The 14,677-nt window shown below is 35.2% G+C and overlaps 1 protein-coding gene across 4 annotated transcripts in view; it reads right to left on the reverse strand.

Annotated features, from left to right (window-relative positions):
* The window catches only part of ATAD2B (ATPase family AAA domain containing 2B), a 133,659-nt gene that overhangs the window by 83,907 nt on the left and 35,075 nt on the right, over positions 1-14,677 (reverse strand). For all 4 annotated transcript variants that reach the window (XR_004903598.1, XM_036027701.1, XM_036027700.1 and 1 more), the window contains exons 9-13: positions 13,024-13,122; positions 8,536-8,647; positions 5,825-5,940; positions 4,289-4,463; positions 1,031-1,119 (exon numbers count right to left, since the gene is read on the reverse strand). Coding sequence is in view for 3 of the 4 variants with exons in the window: in XM_036027701.1 (XP_035883594.1) it covers positions 1,031-1,119; positions 4,289-4,463; positions 5,825-5,940; positions 8,536-8,647; positions 13,024-13,122 (591 nt within the window). In the remaining variant the exon portion in view is untranslated. The remainder of the gene's footprint in view (positions 1-1,030; positions 1,120-4,288; positions 4,464-5,824; positions 5,941-8,535; positions 8,648-13,023; positions 13,123-14,677) is intronic.

Below are 14,677 nucleotides of genomic sequence, written 5' to 3' on the forward strand. Positions count from 1 at the left end.
TCTATATAATGGGCTTCATCAAGACAAAATCTTTTGCTTTTCAAAAGTCGTAATTAAGCAAACCAAAGGCAAGCCAAGCTAACAGAAAAATTTTCAAAACACAGACCTGACAAAGGACTTGTCTTCAAAGGACATAATCTTACAACACATTAAGACATACAAAAGTGGTTCCTTTTTTAAAAAAAGGGTAAAAGACTTTAACAGTCATTTTATAAAACAAAATATCTACATGAGCAATAAGCACATGCGAAGATGCTCAGTATTATTAGTTATCAGGAAAACGAAAATCCACACCTTCTAGAATGTTTAAAGTTAAAAACAGTAATAATACCTAATGTTGGCAAGAATGAGGAATAACCCAAATTCTCATAATTACTTTGGAAAACAGTATCAATTTATACATAGGATCCAGCCTTTCTCTCTTAGGTATTTACCCAAGAGAAATGAGAACATATGTCCACATAAAAAACATGTATGCAAATGTTCATAATAGCATTATCATAATAGCCAAAACTAGAAGCAAATGAAATCTCCATAACATGGACTAACAAATAAATAAATTGTGGTATACACACATACACCCCAAGGAATATTACTCAAAAATGAAAAGGAACAAAATATGAGTACATGTAACATGAATAAATTTTTAAAACATTATGCTAAGTCAGGATTAGGCAACTTTTTCTGTAAAGAGCCAGAAAGTAAATGCTTTAGGCTTTGCAAGCCTTATGATCATTTTCCCAGAACTCAACACTGCCTGCTCTTGTAGTGCAAAAGCAGTCATATATAACGGAAACAGGAATAAACACAGCTGTGTTCCAATAATGCATTATTTACAAAAATAGGCAGGAGGCTAAATTTGGCCCACAGGTCGTGCAAGGTTTGCTGACCCCTGTGCTAACAGAAAAAAGTCTTCCTCAAGGACACAGATCACATTTAATAAGCTTCATCACACTCATCCAAGGGCTAAGGCTAAATACTATGTCAGTGAGTGAAAAGAATCTAACATAATCAGATTAGAAAAAATTACCTGTGAATCTGATCTTGTCTGCTAGAGCGAACTGGAGCTAATCCATCTATTTCATCAAAAAATATTATAGAAGGTCTCATCAAATATGCCTTGTAAAAAAAGAGAAATGTTATTTATTGAATTATATTCCATTTCTCATATTTAATTACTGTGTTAACATATTAACAGCTAAAATAAGCAAATGATACAACATGCAGCAGGTAAAACAGATTACGGAGACACCCCAGTCTCCAACCACAAGCATCTACTGCATCCCACAAGCATCCCAGTAAGCATCTACTGTTTTCTATTTGTTTATTCCATATATATCATTTTCACACATACACAGGAATATCTTCTTAAATACACTATTTTTATCTTATTTCATGCATTATAAACATACTATACACACTGTTCTTTTGTCATGTAACAGCCTATTTTTTTATGAAACAATGTATTTTAATTAGCTTCCATATAAGTACATAAATATCTGCCTAAATTCTTTTTTAACAGCTAGAAAATGTACCATAATTAAACTAGTCCCCTACTCATGGGGCATTTAGGCTGTTTTCAACCTTTCCCTATTATCAACAATGCTTGAACAAATATTTGTGTACATTTAACATTTTACCATAGCAATATAGTTAATTCTGAAAGTGGAACCACTGCTTCAAAAGGCATGTATCATTTCTAATTTAGACATTTGCAAATTGCCTCCCACTGATGAAATTTACCCTCTCACCAGCAATATTTAAGAGTGCTCACCAACAATGTATTATCTAACTTCTTCATCTTAATGTTATCTCATTTTCATTCTAATTTTTATTTCTATTATCAACATGAGTAAGCACTTTTCATATGTTTAAGAGACACATTGCTTTTTCTAAGAAAGTTCTATTTGTATTCTTTGCCACTTTTTCTATCAGATTATTGGCCTTTTGCTTACTAACTTCTTAGAGCTATTTATTTTAAAAATTAGACCGCTCTCTGTGAAAGGAAATGCAAATATTTTTCTGCAAGTGGTATCATTTATCTTTTTTTCTCTCTTACTGAAGTGACATTGGTTAATAAAATTATATAGGTTTCAGGTATATCCTACAATCCATCAATTCTACAACACATCATCTGCAAATTGCATGGTATGTTCACCACCTCAAGTCAAGTCTCCTTCCTTGACCATTTATCCCCCTTCACACTCATCTGCCTCCCCCACCCCCACCTTTCCTTTGGCAGTCACCACACTGTGTCCATGAGTTTTTCTTTTTTTCTTTGCTTAATCCTCTCACCCTATGATTTAGATTTTGGTGTTGCTTACAATATGTCACCATGCAAAATCTCAAAAAAATTTTATATAGTATATTTTTTCTTCCATAGTTACACTCTCCCAACTTTGAGAAATGAAATTCTCCTGAGTTTTCTTCTGGTAGTTTCACAGTGTCATTTTTCTCACTTAAATCTTAGATCTAGCAGAAATTTAATTTGATTTAAGGTGAATGAAGTTTACAAATGAAAAATCTTTATTATATAATTTACCCAATATAGTTCATATTTCAAAACTACTTTGTAGCAATATTAGTTCACAAGGTCAGCTTACTAAAGAATAGACACAATTTTTCCATTTTCTCCTGACTGACAGGAGACCCACTAAACTTCCAGCACTCTCCAATAATTTGAAATGAAGGACAATTCAACCATAAAACCTAGTTTTTGGAAAAAACTTTGTAAAACTAGAATTGTGTAGTAAGAGAAAAACTATAAAGACTTGATTGTTACTTTTACATACATGAAACACAGCTCTTTTTTAGAACTACAGCCTCACAAAAAAGCAAAAAGGAAGCACAGTATATTACATGCCAGTCACTGTAATAAGCACTTTACATACTTCCTTTTCGTAAAATCTCATAGTAGTCCAGTGAGAGAGGCATTATTTCCCTCATTCTTATGGAAGAGGTGACTAAGGATCAGAGGCTTTTATTTGCTTAAAGTTGTATGTTTAATAGTAAAGCCAGATATGAACTAACACTTCCCTGACACCACATGCCAAACTCAGAGCCAACATGTCACCCCTCCTTCCTTTCATTCAGTGCACACAGATCAAGTGTTTCATTTAGGAAGGCAGACGCCTTCATTTAAAAAGACAACACTATCAGTCATCTTTTCTGTAAGAGAAAGCAAACATTTCCACTCTACTCTTACCCACAAAGAAAACTATGGGACACAAATAAAGTAAATTTAGGTTTAAAAAGCATCATAATTTATGGTATAGTTTTAAATAAAACTAAGACACATTCCTACTCCCCAGCATGAAGCAGCTAAGAAGTTTAACTGTCAAAAATTTAAAATGAAGTCACTGGACAATGTCAGCAATTCCAAAGTGAATTCTTTCCTTGTCAACCAATGTTATCATACACCTGTAGATTTCAATTCTTATTAAGTTCTCTTGAAGCACACAGACTGCATATGTTTGGCTTCCCAATAGACACTGAGCACTCTGAAGGTAGGAATTTTGCCATATGCCTCTTCCTAGGTCCATCATCAAAACACAGCAGTTTTTCATGTTAATAACTAATAACTATATTTGAAGTGTTTTACCACTTACAAAGGACTGACACAGAATTCAATAATGGGTGCTCAAAGAATGCTTCTTGAAAGCATTGTTTTTATTTCATGTAAATTTCCTTAGCCACAATGAAACATAAGTTGCGTTGACAAATATGAGTGACTTCATTTACTATCTCAACAATCCAAAGTAAACTTATACCAGGACTATTTCTTGTACGTATTAGGAAATAATATTTTTAAGTAACTTATGTATAAATAGTAAAGATAGCTATACAATATTCACTCACCTAGTCTTTTAAAAGCATTCATGTATTACTGAATTCTTCCAACACATTTACAACTGATGAAAATAAGTAATATACTACTTTGTGAGATTTCATGTTAAACTTTTATACTTGTTCTATTTCCTCAATTAGATTACAATCTAATGATAAATATGTTATAACCAGGGTTCCCAAAAGCACCTAACATGATACTATGTCCCCAGCAGCCACCTCAATAAATGTGTTGTGAATCATCTTAAACTAGTACTAGCAAAACTGCTATTAAACACCTCTAAGGCAGGCATTCAAATTCAGATCGATCCGAAATTTGACATACTGATTGGAAAATATGACTCCTCATGAACAGTTCACATTTACAGACTAAATGTAAATGCTACATTTAGTAGCAAACATGCTACAGAAGATCATCTCATTATTAGCCGATTTCATTTACCTGATCAAAAAGAAGCCTAAGTTGCCGTTCTGATTCACCAACCCACTTGCTCAGACAGTCGGCTCCTTTTCGCATGAAAAAAGCCACCTTTTTGTCTCCTTGACTGCACTCATTGGCTAACGCTCTGGCAACCAAGGTTTTACCTGTGCCAGGAGGGCCATAAAACAAACAGCCCCTAGAGGAATAAAAAATTAATGAAAGTAAATTAATGTTATCACCATCACTAATAAACAATGTAAAAGGTTACATCTCCCATATAATTTTGTATTGACAGCTGTTATAATTATTAGATGTGAAAAAAGCTTTTTTAGTATATAGACAAAAGTTTCTCTTTGCTGAGAGTCCTCAAGTATATTCTCAAAGCACCAAGCTTTGGTAGGCAAAAAAATATATATATATATTAAATCAGAGTAGAGAGTAATTTGGAAAGACATATCAAAATTGTAAGTGTATTTATTTTCCCCGTGACCCTGCAATTTCACAGCTTAGAGTGTATCATATACAAATACTTTTAAAAAATGTTATTTAAAAAATTTTAAATGGATGCTAAACAGAGCAGTTTCTAATTGTGAAAAACTGAAAAAAAAACCTAAATGATATGTATTACTAAAGGACAGATACACTGTTACATCTATAAAATAAAACACTAGTATGCTGTCAAAAATAATAACATGTACATTACTAATATGGAAGGTGTCTAGAATATATTATAGAGTAAAAAAGTTATGTAAGAGTATTGTTGAATAACCTCATTTTAAATGTGTATAACATAGACAAACATAAATTTAATATACACATAAATGTACAAAAGAAACCTGTAAACAATATACAAAATTGTTCATCCCCAAGGAGAATTACTTTCTGCTTATGACACTTTCTCCTTATAACTGTTTTGTTTAAGTTTTTCTCAAACTATACTAAAAGTAACAATTATTTTTAAAATTTAACTTACACCATATAAAAAACAAATAAATTGCTATTATGATTTTAAAAAGCCAATGTAGGGAACATTTAGCAGTTTAAATCTAAGTCTATAAATATACATCTTCAAAATATTTGATTCTATCCAACTTCCTTTAACATAATTTCTTAGCCTTTTCTTATATTTAACTAGATAAACACCTCATTCATGATCAAACACAATTAAAAAATCATAAACAATAAATTATCAAGCTTACTACTTCAAAAATACCCCATCATTAAGTAAAAGAATCACGTTACTGAAATTGTGCTTCTGAAGACTAAATAATATAGAGCATCAAACTCAATGATATCAGGAAGCCAAAAAGGAAAATCTTTTTGGTCAATCCACTTGTATATTCTAGACCTGCATAAAGAATTTCATCCTGTGCCTGACCCTTAAATGCAGAAATGTAAACTTCAAGAACACAGTACTACAGCCTTAAGTGCCCTAAAAAAAAATTCTTTCCTAATTCTCATTGCTAGAACACATCAAATAAACACATGTGAAATATTTATATTTATAATAATTTACTAATTAAAACTTGATAAATTAACATTAATAACAATACTTACCTTGGAGGCTGAATTTTAAATTTTTCAAAAATTTCTGGATATAATAGCGGAAACACTACCATCTCCTTTAGTGCATGAATATGATGGCTCAATCCACCTATGCTATCAAACCGTACCTTGGAAAGAAAGGGGAAAGTTTAACACAAAATAATTTTAACTGTTCACTGATGTTTTTAAATATATAAGATAGTTTTATGATTCAGAAATACATGCTTCGGTAGGAACTATTGAACATAAAGTTCAAAAAATTACACTTTTGAAATAAGTGTAGAAACATAAAGTTGGTAGTAAAATTCAAGTATACATTTCAGTCCAGCCAAATAAAGCTATCATTCTTTAATCTCCTAGTAACTAAGGACCAAGATTAATGCCCAATCTAACATTTTAATGTTTATCCATAGGAGACATTATGTTGTGTATACACTCTAATAATTTAAATGCCTTTCAAAATATCATCTATCACATGTATTCTCAGCAAGGGCCATATCACCCTCCAACGGAGCAAAATTTGATCCAGAAGTAGAGTAAAAAAAAAATCTGTTATTACAACGGTTTGTGACCTTCCAAACCAAAATCTTAACCTTCGTTTTTAAAGATTTTATTTATTTATTTTTAGAAAGATGGGAAAGGAAGGAGAAAGACAGGGAGAGAAACATCAATGTGTGGTTGCCTCTCCAGTTCCCCATACTGGGGAGCTGGCCTGCAACCCAGGCACATGCCCTGACTGGGAATTGAACCAGCAACCCTTTGGTTCGCAGGCCCGTGATCAATCCACTGAGCTATACCAGCCAGGGCTCAAAATCTTAATCTTTAACAGTAATTTATCTAGATATAAATTTAATTTTTGTCCTTAGGAGACAACAATGAAAAACAGCTTGAGAATCACTAATCTATCAAAAGGAGCAACAGAGATTTTATATAGTTATAGTTTAAACATTCCTAATAGTTTAAATGTTTAAACACCTAAAACAGTTTGTAAATTTAAAAACTATATAAAAACTGTGTAAAGAAAGTACTTGAAAAAATTAGTATCAAAATGTTAACAATGACTGCCTCTGACCATTGGGTTCTGGAAGGTTTCTTTCCCTTCTTTATTCTGTTATGATTCTTGAAAATGTTGTACAATGAATATATCTATGAGAGACAGCATTTAAGTAATGTAGAAAAAGAAATAGTCTAAATAATGAACATTTTTAAAGTAGCTGAATTTTCTTGCATATGATCTCAAACCTTAAAGAAATAAGTTACTGCCCTGGCCAGGTGGCTCAGTTGATTGTAGCATCATCCCATACACCAAAAAGTTGCAGTGTGGGTTCAATCCCTCTTCAGGGCACATACCTAGGTTGCAAGTTAGATCCCTGACTGAGCACATACAAGAGGCAACTGATCGATGTTTCTCTCTCACATTGATGTTTCCCTCTCCCTCTCTTTTCCTTCCTCTCTCTCTAAAATCAATAAATATATCCTCAGACGAGGATTAAAAAAAAGAAATAAGTTACTCTGACTGGCAGACATGTCTAAAATTAACTAGATTCAAGAGAGTAAGGTCTTGGTAAACCAAATAAGCAAAGATCATTAAGTCCTCTGAGAATAAGACATGAGATTCTGAAATTTCCTTAGGTCCTCACTAATAAATATTTCCCCCTATGACTTCACATATAGAAGTAGGTAACATTTCATTTTCAAATATATACACAACTCTAGTGGATAACTTCAGTCTCTCACATGAAAATCAGTTAAATTATATTGAACAGAAAAGTTTATAGGACAAACAAAAATAATCAAATACATTCTTGGTTATGCAATAATACTATTCCCAAGTATTCCTCCAAAAAAGATTCTACTAACAGTAAGATTCTAACATGTCCTCTAAGTTTTCTCTCTTTTTCATGTCATATACTTTCCCAGGTACTATTATCCATTTTCCATAGTGACCTTAACCATCTTTATACAGGTGACCCATATATAAATTTCTAGCCCGGATATTGCCAAAACTAAATAACCAATTTCCTACAAGTTACTTCAGTTTGTGATGTGCCACAGATACCAAAACATGTCTAAGACTAAATCATCTTCACCCTCAAATACACATTCCTTGTCTTATGTTCCCTACATCAGAGAGTGAAGCCATTATCCCACCTAGTTGTTTAAGCCAGAAACCTGAGTAACACGTTCAGCTTGTTTCTCCCTCATTCTCAAAAAGCAATTAATTCATCAAATTCTGTCACACTGAATTCTCTTCTGAATTCTGCCAAATCCATATGCTACTTCCACCCATGGTTACCCTACTTTCTACCATGACCATTACTCTAGATTCCTAGATTACAACTGTGACCAAACCAGTCTCCCTAATGCCAGCCTTGCTGCCCTCAAATTCATTAACTACATCATAGACAGAGTGATCTGTCTAAAATGCAAATCTGATCTTGAAACCCAAGCAGCTTCAATAATGCTCCACTGCTTTATCATGGGGTCAGCCTCATTTCCTAACCATTTTTCAGTTTACACTCCAATAATACTACAATAGAGAAAAAAAAAAAAAAGGAAAAACTTGAGTGAACATCATATGAGGCCAGGTTCAAAAATATATACATCGAAACACTAATAATGGGAATATCTAGATTTGCTGCTTATATTGTATGTTGCTTTAGAAACAAGAAATGACTTTTTTTAAAAAAAGGACCTTCTAGAAAAACATTTACAAAACTTACTGATTTATCAATGTTCATTGGATCAACATCAGCCAAGCTTGCACCCACTTTGACACGTTCTCGAAGAATACCGCTAGCTAAATCTTCTGTTCTTAAATTCATGGGCAAACATCTGAAATTCATAAAAGTTCAAGTAGATAGCATTAAGTGTTTCACATTTTTAATGTCAAAATAAGTTTAAATCTTTGACACATTTTTACCTTTCTCCTTTTTATCATAAACCAGAAAATAATATCAAAAGATTTCATATTTTTAAACTACTTTTTCTAAATTCTTTTCGATGGGCCAAAAATAAATTTATTCACTATATAAAGAAAACAAGGTCAAGAGTCTATTTGTCCAGATTTCCAGCCAAGATGGAGGCATAGGTAGATACACTGTGCCTCCTCGCACAACCAAAGGGACAACAATTTAAAAACAAAAAACAACCAGAACTGACAAAAAATCGAACTGCATGGAAGTCCAACAACCAAGGAGTTCAAGAAGACACCCTCATCTAGACTGGTAGGAGGGGCGGAGATGGGCGCAAGCAGAGGACCGAGTAAGGCAGTGGCTGGAGGACCCAGGCGGGCAAGGCTGCGGCTGGCGGACCCAGCACCGGATTGTGGAGCAGGACGCGCAAGGCTGCAGCTGGCCAGCAAGATTGTGGCAGCAGCTGGTGGAGCCAGCAATTCTACATTCACGCACAGATAAACCTGGAGGAACAACTGGGGAGCAAGACATACTTCTCAACCCAGAGCTCCAGCATGGGGAAATAAAGCCTGAAACCACTGATTAAAAACACCTGTGGGGGTTGAGGCGGCAGCAGGAGAAATTCCCACCCTCACAGGAGAGTTTGTTGGAGAGACCCACAGGGTCTTAGAATATACACAAGCCCACCTACCCAGGAATCAGCACCAGAAGGGCCCAGTTTGCTTGGCGGAAGTGCAGGAAGGGACTGAAAGCCAAAAGAGAGCAGAGCAAGTGCCATTGTTCCCTCTTGGACCCCTCCCCCACAAACAGCATCACAACTAAGTGACGTGGGTTGCCCTGCCCTGGTGAACACCTAAGGCTCCGCCCCTCACTACGTAACAGGCATGTCAAGACAAAAAAAATGGCCCAAACAACAGAACAGATCAAAGCTCCAGAAAAAATACAACTAAGCGACAAAGCAATAGCCCACCTATCAGATGCACAGTGTAAAACACTGGTGATCAGGATGCTCACAGGATTGGTTGAATTTGGTCGCAAATTAGATGAAAAAATGAAGGCTATGCTAAATGAAATGAAGGAAAACTGACGCAGCCACTGGCCTGCAGTGACCAAGGAACGCTGCGGATGCCTCGTCGAAACACGAGAAAAACATACACAGAGACCACCAGGTCCTGTGGGGAAATAGGAATGGCCACTCTCTCCAGTGGAAAGCACCTCAGCCACCCTGCCTAGGGGAGAGTGCCCCGTTCTCCCGCTGGAGCAGGCTTTCATTGGATTCGTTTATACAGGAATTCAGGTAAAGCTCATTAATCATTACCAGGCAGTAAGGACCAAACAATAAATAACAAAGAACTCTGAGGGTCTATTTTGAGTCAGGGTCAGATAGCTAAAGAGCTATAAAACTTCGAGGAACAACTTACTTCTTGTTTGGACCCTTATCAGTTAATTGAGAGCATTCTGAACAAAGCAGGTTTCACAGGATTTTACATATTCTTTCTTAGGTCTGATCACCCAGGGAACCTGCCCTTTCCAGCACAGGGCTGTACCACCCTCTGTCATTGTTTCAGGCTTAGGTGGAGCAAGGGAAGTAAGGCAGCCAAGAGATTAGGTGATTTTCTCGCAGACCATGAGGACTCAGGCTTTGTCAAAGCCGAGTAGCGAGGGTCCACCACCCCCTTTTGCTGTACCCCTCAAAGTCCTTCCTTGGGGGCCTCTCACATGATCGTGCCTGTCTTAAGTGGTTCCCCCCTTGGGGAACCTTACCCATCATTGGCTAACTGACCAAGTACTGAGGGCTAGGCAGAGTGAAGTAAAGGAAGCAGAAGAGGGGCTCCTGCAGGGGAGATAAGCTTTTGTCTCCTTGCTGGCTTACAGTCCAAGGTCGTTCCCTCAGCCTTAGCCTTGGCAGGGGTTACAGCTTCTGAAACCAGGCAGGGCAGTTTGCAACAGAAAATGTACAGGGAACCAATAGTGATGGGAAGAAAACTGGGACTCAAATCAATGGTGTGGACCAGAAGGAAGAAAGAACATCCAATCAGAAAAAAATAAAGAGATAATTCAAAAAAATGAGGAGAGGCTAGGAACCTCCAAGACATCTTTAAACATTCCAACATCCTAATTATAGGGATACCAGAAGGAGAAGAGAAAGAGCAACAAGTGGAAAAGTTATTTGAACAAATAATAAAAGAACTTCCCCAATTTGGCAAAGGAAACAGACTCCCAGAAAGTCCAGGAAGCTCAGAGAGTCCCAAAGAAGTTGGACCCAGGGAGGAACACACCAAGGCACATCATAATTACATTACCCCAGATTAAAATTAAGGAGAGAATCCTAGAAGCAGCAAGAGAAAAGGAGACAATTACCTACAAAGGAGTTCCTATAAGACTGTCAGCTGACTTCTCAAAAGAGACCTTACAGGCAAGAAGGGGCTAGAAAGAAGTATTCCAAGTCATGAAAGGCAAGGACCTCCATCCAAGATTGCTCTATCCAGCAAAGCTTTCATTTAGAATGGAAGAGCAGATAAAGTGCTTCTCAGATAAGGTCAAGTTGATGGAGTTCATCATTACCAAGCCTTTATTATATGAAATGTTAAAGGGATTTAAAAATATGAACAGTAAATGTCAGCAAACTCACACAACCACACCTAAAACAAAAACAAAAGCAAACTAAGCAAACAGCTAGAACAGGAACAGAACCACAGAAATGGAGATCACATGGAGGGTTATCAACAGGTGAGTGGGAGGGGGAGAGGGGGGAAAAGGTATAGAGAATAAGTAGCATAGATGGTAGGTAGGAAATAGACAGGGGGAGGGTCAGAATAGTATTGGAAATGTAGAAGCCAAAGAACTTATAAGTATGACCCATGAACATGAACGAAAAGGGGGGAATGTGGGTGGGAGGGGTATGCAGGGCAGAAGGGAGTGAAAAATGGGACAACTGTGATAGATAATCTATAAAATATACTTAAAAAAAGAAGTCTATTTGTCCAAAAAGGATAATTTATTTCAACTTAGGAAACGTAACCTACCTGATATTCCATATTATACAAGTAAAAGTTATAGATTGACTATAAGTACTATAATATATAGCATTAAATGAAGTAAAGCTTTCTTATAATATTTAAATTTATCCTCAGGTATTGTGTGAACATACCTACTCAGTTTACATGACTGAAGAAACTTCTTTCCCTTTTATTCAAAGGAAACCAAGCCTAGGTCGCATTTTAAGAACTCAGTTTTACCTTTTGTGTAACTACCTTAAAGTAGATCTTTAGCTACCTAAAATCCTATACTGTATTATTCAAGTTTAATACCCCTAAGAAAACATAATCTACTCACTCTTTTTACCTTGGGTAAACACTAAAAAATGACAAACAGCTTTAAAAAATATAGCTTCTATAATGAATATAACTTTGATAACATTTCTGAGTGCTACCTTCTCTTAAAAATATATTTCCAAAGCAGATATCAGAATAGTTCAGATTAAACAGGCATCAAATTCTATTATTTAAACTTAGATTTTCCTCTTACATTTTCTTTCCACCATCTACATGAGGAATTCTTATCTGCATACAATCTACACCACTCCACACTTGTTTCCAAGACCTACTAAATTTCTACAACAAATATATAACACCAAATTATGGAAATGCTTTGCCAAATACAAATTTTCAAAATATAATCTATCTTCAGTAGTATGAGCTAGAAAATAAACTCAAATTTTAAAGAATTAATTATAATGGAAAGCTTTAATTACTTACTAGACAAAACACTGATTCTCTCTGCCCCAGTGAAAACTTTTGAGGTTTTAGTGGGCCATGTGGTAATCAGTCACTTACCCTAGTTAGGCAAAGACTACCAGAGGCACTCATTCAACCAAAACTTAAACAAATTTTCCAATAAAAACCCAAGGGCTCCTAAGATAATTCTGTTAGAAGCCAAATCTCACTCTGAGTGCTATCGTCATTACATGCATGTGAAATCAGCCTCACTGAACGAATGTGGGATAGAGGGAGAGTATGGAGAAACAGGCTGCCATAGAGGGTCAGCCTCTTCCCCATGGCTCTTCTCCCTTTGCCTTCCATACACTATTTTACCGAATACTTACACAGTAAGTAACCCAAGGTCAGACGTCTCCTCTAAGAATTAGTAAAAACCAAGTCAGTGCATTACTCTAGTCTAAAATATGCGTTGAGTATCAGTGTTAGAAAAATGCTAGTAAAGATAAAAACCACATTCAAAATATAAAAAGTGTTTTTTTTTTTTCTACAGGGGAAATAACGATAAAATTGTACTAACCTATTTCTTGCTCTTGTCATGCTCTTTGATTTCCTTCTTTCAAAGCGTTCTTCATCAGAAGAAGTTGTGTCACTACTATGAATAGCATGCTTCTTTCTCCTATTTAAAGACAGTAAAATCCTTAAAATCATCACAGCAGCAAATGGGTTTTAAAAACATATTGTAAGCATTGTATCCACAATTAGCTTAGTAGAAAATACATACATTCATCCATTCATTCAGAAATAGTTACTAAGCTCCTTGCACTCATTCAGTATACACCTAATGAAGTATAAACAGTAAGTTCCACAAAGAAAAAAAAAAAACAGGAGAAGAATAGGGAGCCTACAATTTTTTTAAAAAGGTACTTCAGGAAGGCACATGTTTCATGTAAATGACAATTATGCAAGTGTGTTTATTATATCATATTTTACAACAGCAAAAGGCTGAAAACAACCTTGTTCTCAATAAAGGACTGGTTTGAAAATTATAGTATATCTACAAATGTAATATTATGCAACTGGAACATAAATGTAAAATTTCACTATACTGAAAAGACAATTAAAATGAATCAAATGAAAAAACAAGGTGCAGAACAATGCACACAGTACATTAACATAAAAAGAAGGGGATAACAATCAACATTGTTGAAGAAAACCAAAATACTAATTTGAAAAGATATATGCATTCCTGTGTTCACTGCAGTGTTTACAACAGCCAGTGCATTTGCACATATATACATACATATATATAAACATATTCTCAAAGGATATATAAGTAATAATGTTACTATGAGAAAATGAGAGGCTACGGGAACTAGAAAAAAGCTTTTCAAGTTCATTTAAAAATAAATTTGAGCTATAGGGAATATATTACCATTTCAGAAAACATTATTAGACATAAAGTTTCAAAAACAAAAAACTCCTTTGTACCTACATGTAGAAGAAAGAGGGGAAGGGGGAAAAAGTAGCAAAAATGAAGTGAACCAATGCTTCAAATGAAAGCCATGTGTGTCACTTACATACAACTCCACTAAGAAACCAGAAATCTATGTCACTTTAGTAAACATAATTGTTAAAATTAACTATTCCAGGCAAACTAAATCAGGAAGATAACAGTCACATGTAGGATAATAACTAATAGTCACTACTTAAAGAAAGAAAAATGCTATGTACATATGGTCAATAGACATAGCAAAAAGTTCTCAACATCACCAATCCTCAGACATATGCAAATTAAGACCACAATGAACTGTCACCTCACACCTGTCAGAATGGCTACCATCAATAAATCAACAAACAAAAGCTGGCAAAGATGTGGAGAAAAGGGTAACCTTGTGCCCTGTCGGTGGGAATGCAAATTGACAGCCACTATGAAAAATCACATGGAGGTTTCTCAAAAAATTAAAAATGGCACTGCATTATGACCCAGCAATTCCACTTCTGAATGTAAGAGTATATCTGAAGAAAACCAAAATACTAATTTGAAAAGATATATGCATTCCTGTGTTCACTGCAGTGTTTACAACAGCCAAGATATGGAAGCAACCCAAGTGTCCATCAACAGATGAGTGGATAAAAAGCATGTGTACATAAATACAGTGGAATATTACTTGATGATAATGAAGAATGAAATCTGACCATTTGTGACAACATGGATGGACAATACAGGGTAT

Source organism: Phyllostomus discolor, chromosome 6 (assembly GCF_004126475.2).
Source record: "Phyllostomus discolor isolate MPI-MPIP mPhyDis1 chromosome 6, mPhyDis1.pri.v3, whole genome shotgun sequence".
Lineage (NCBI taxonomy): Eukaryota > Metazoa > Chordata > Mammalia > Chiroptera > Phyllostomidae > Phyllostomus > Phyllostomus discolor.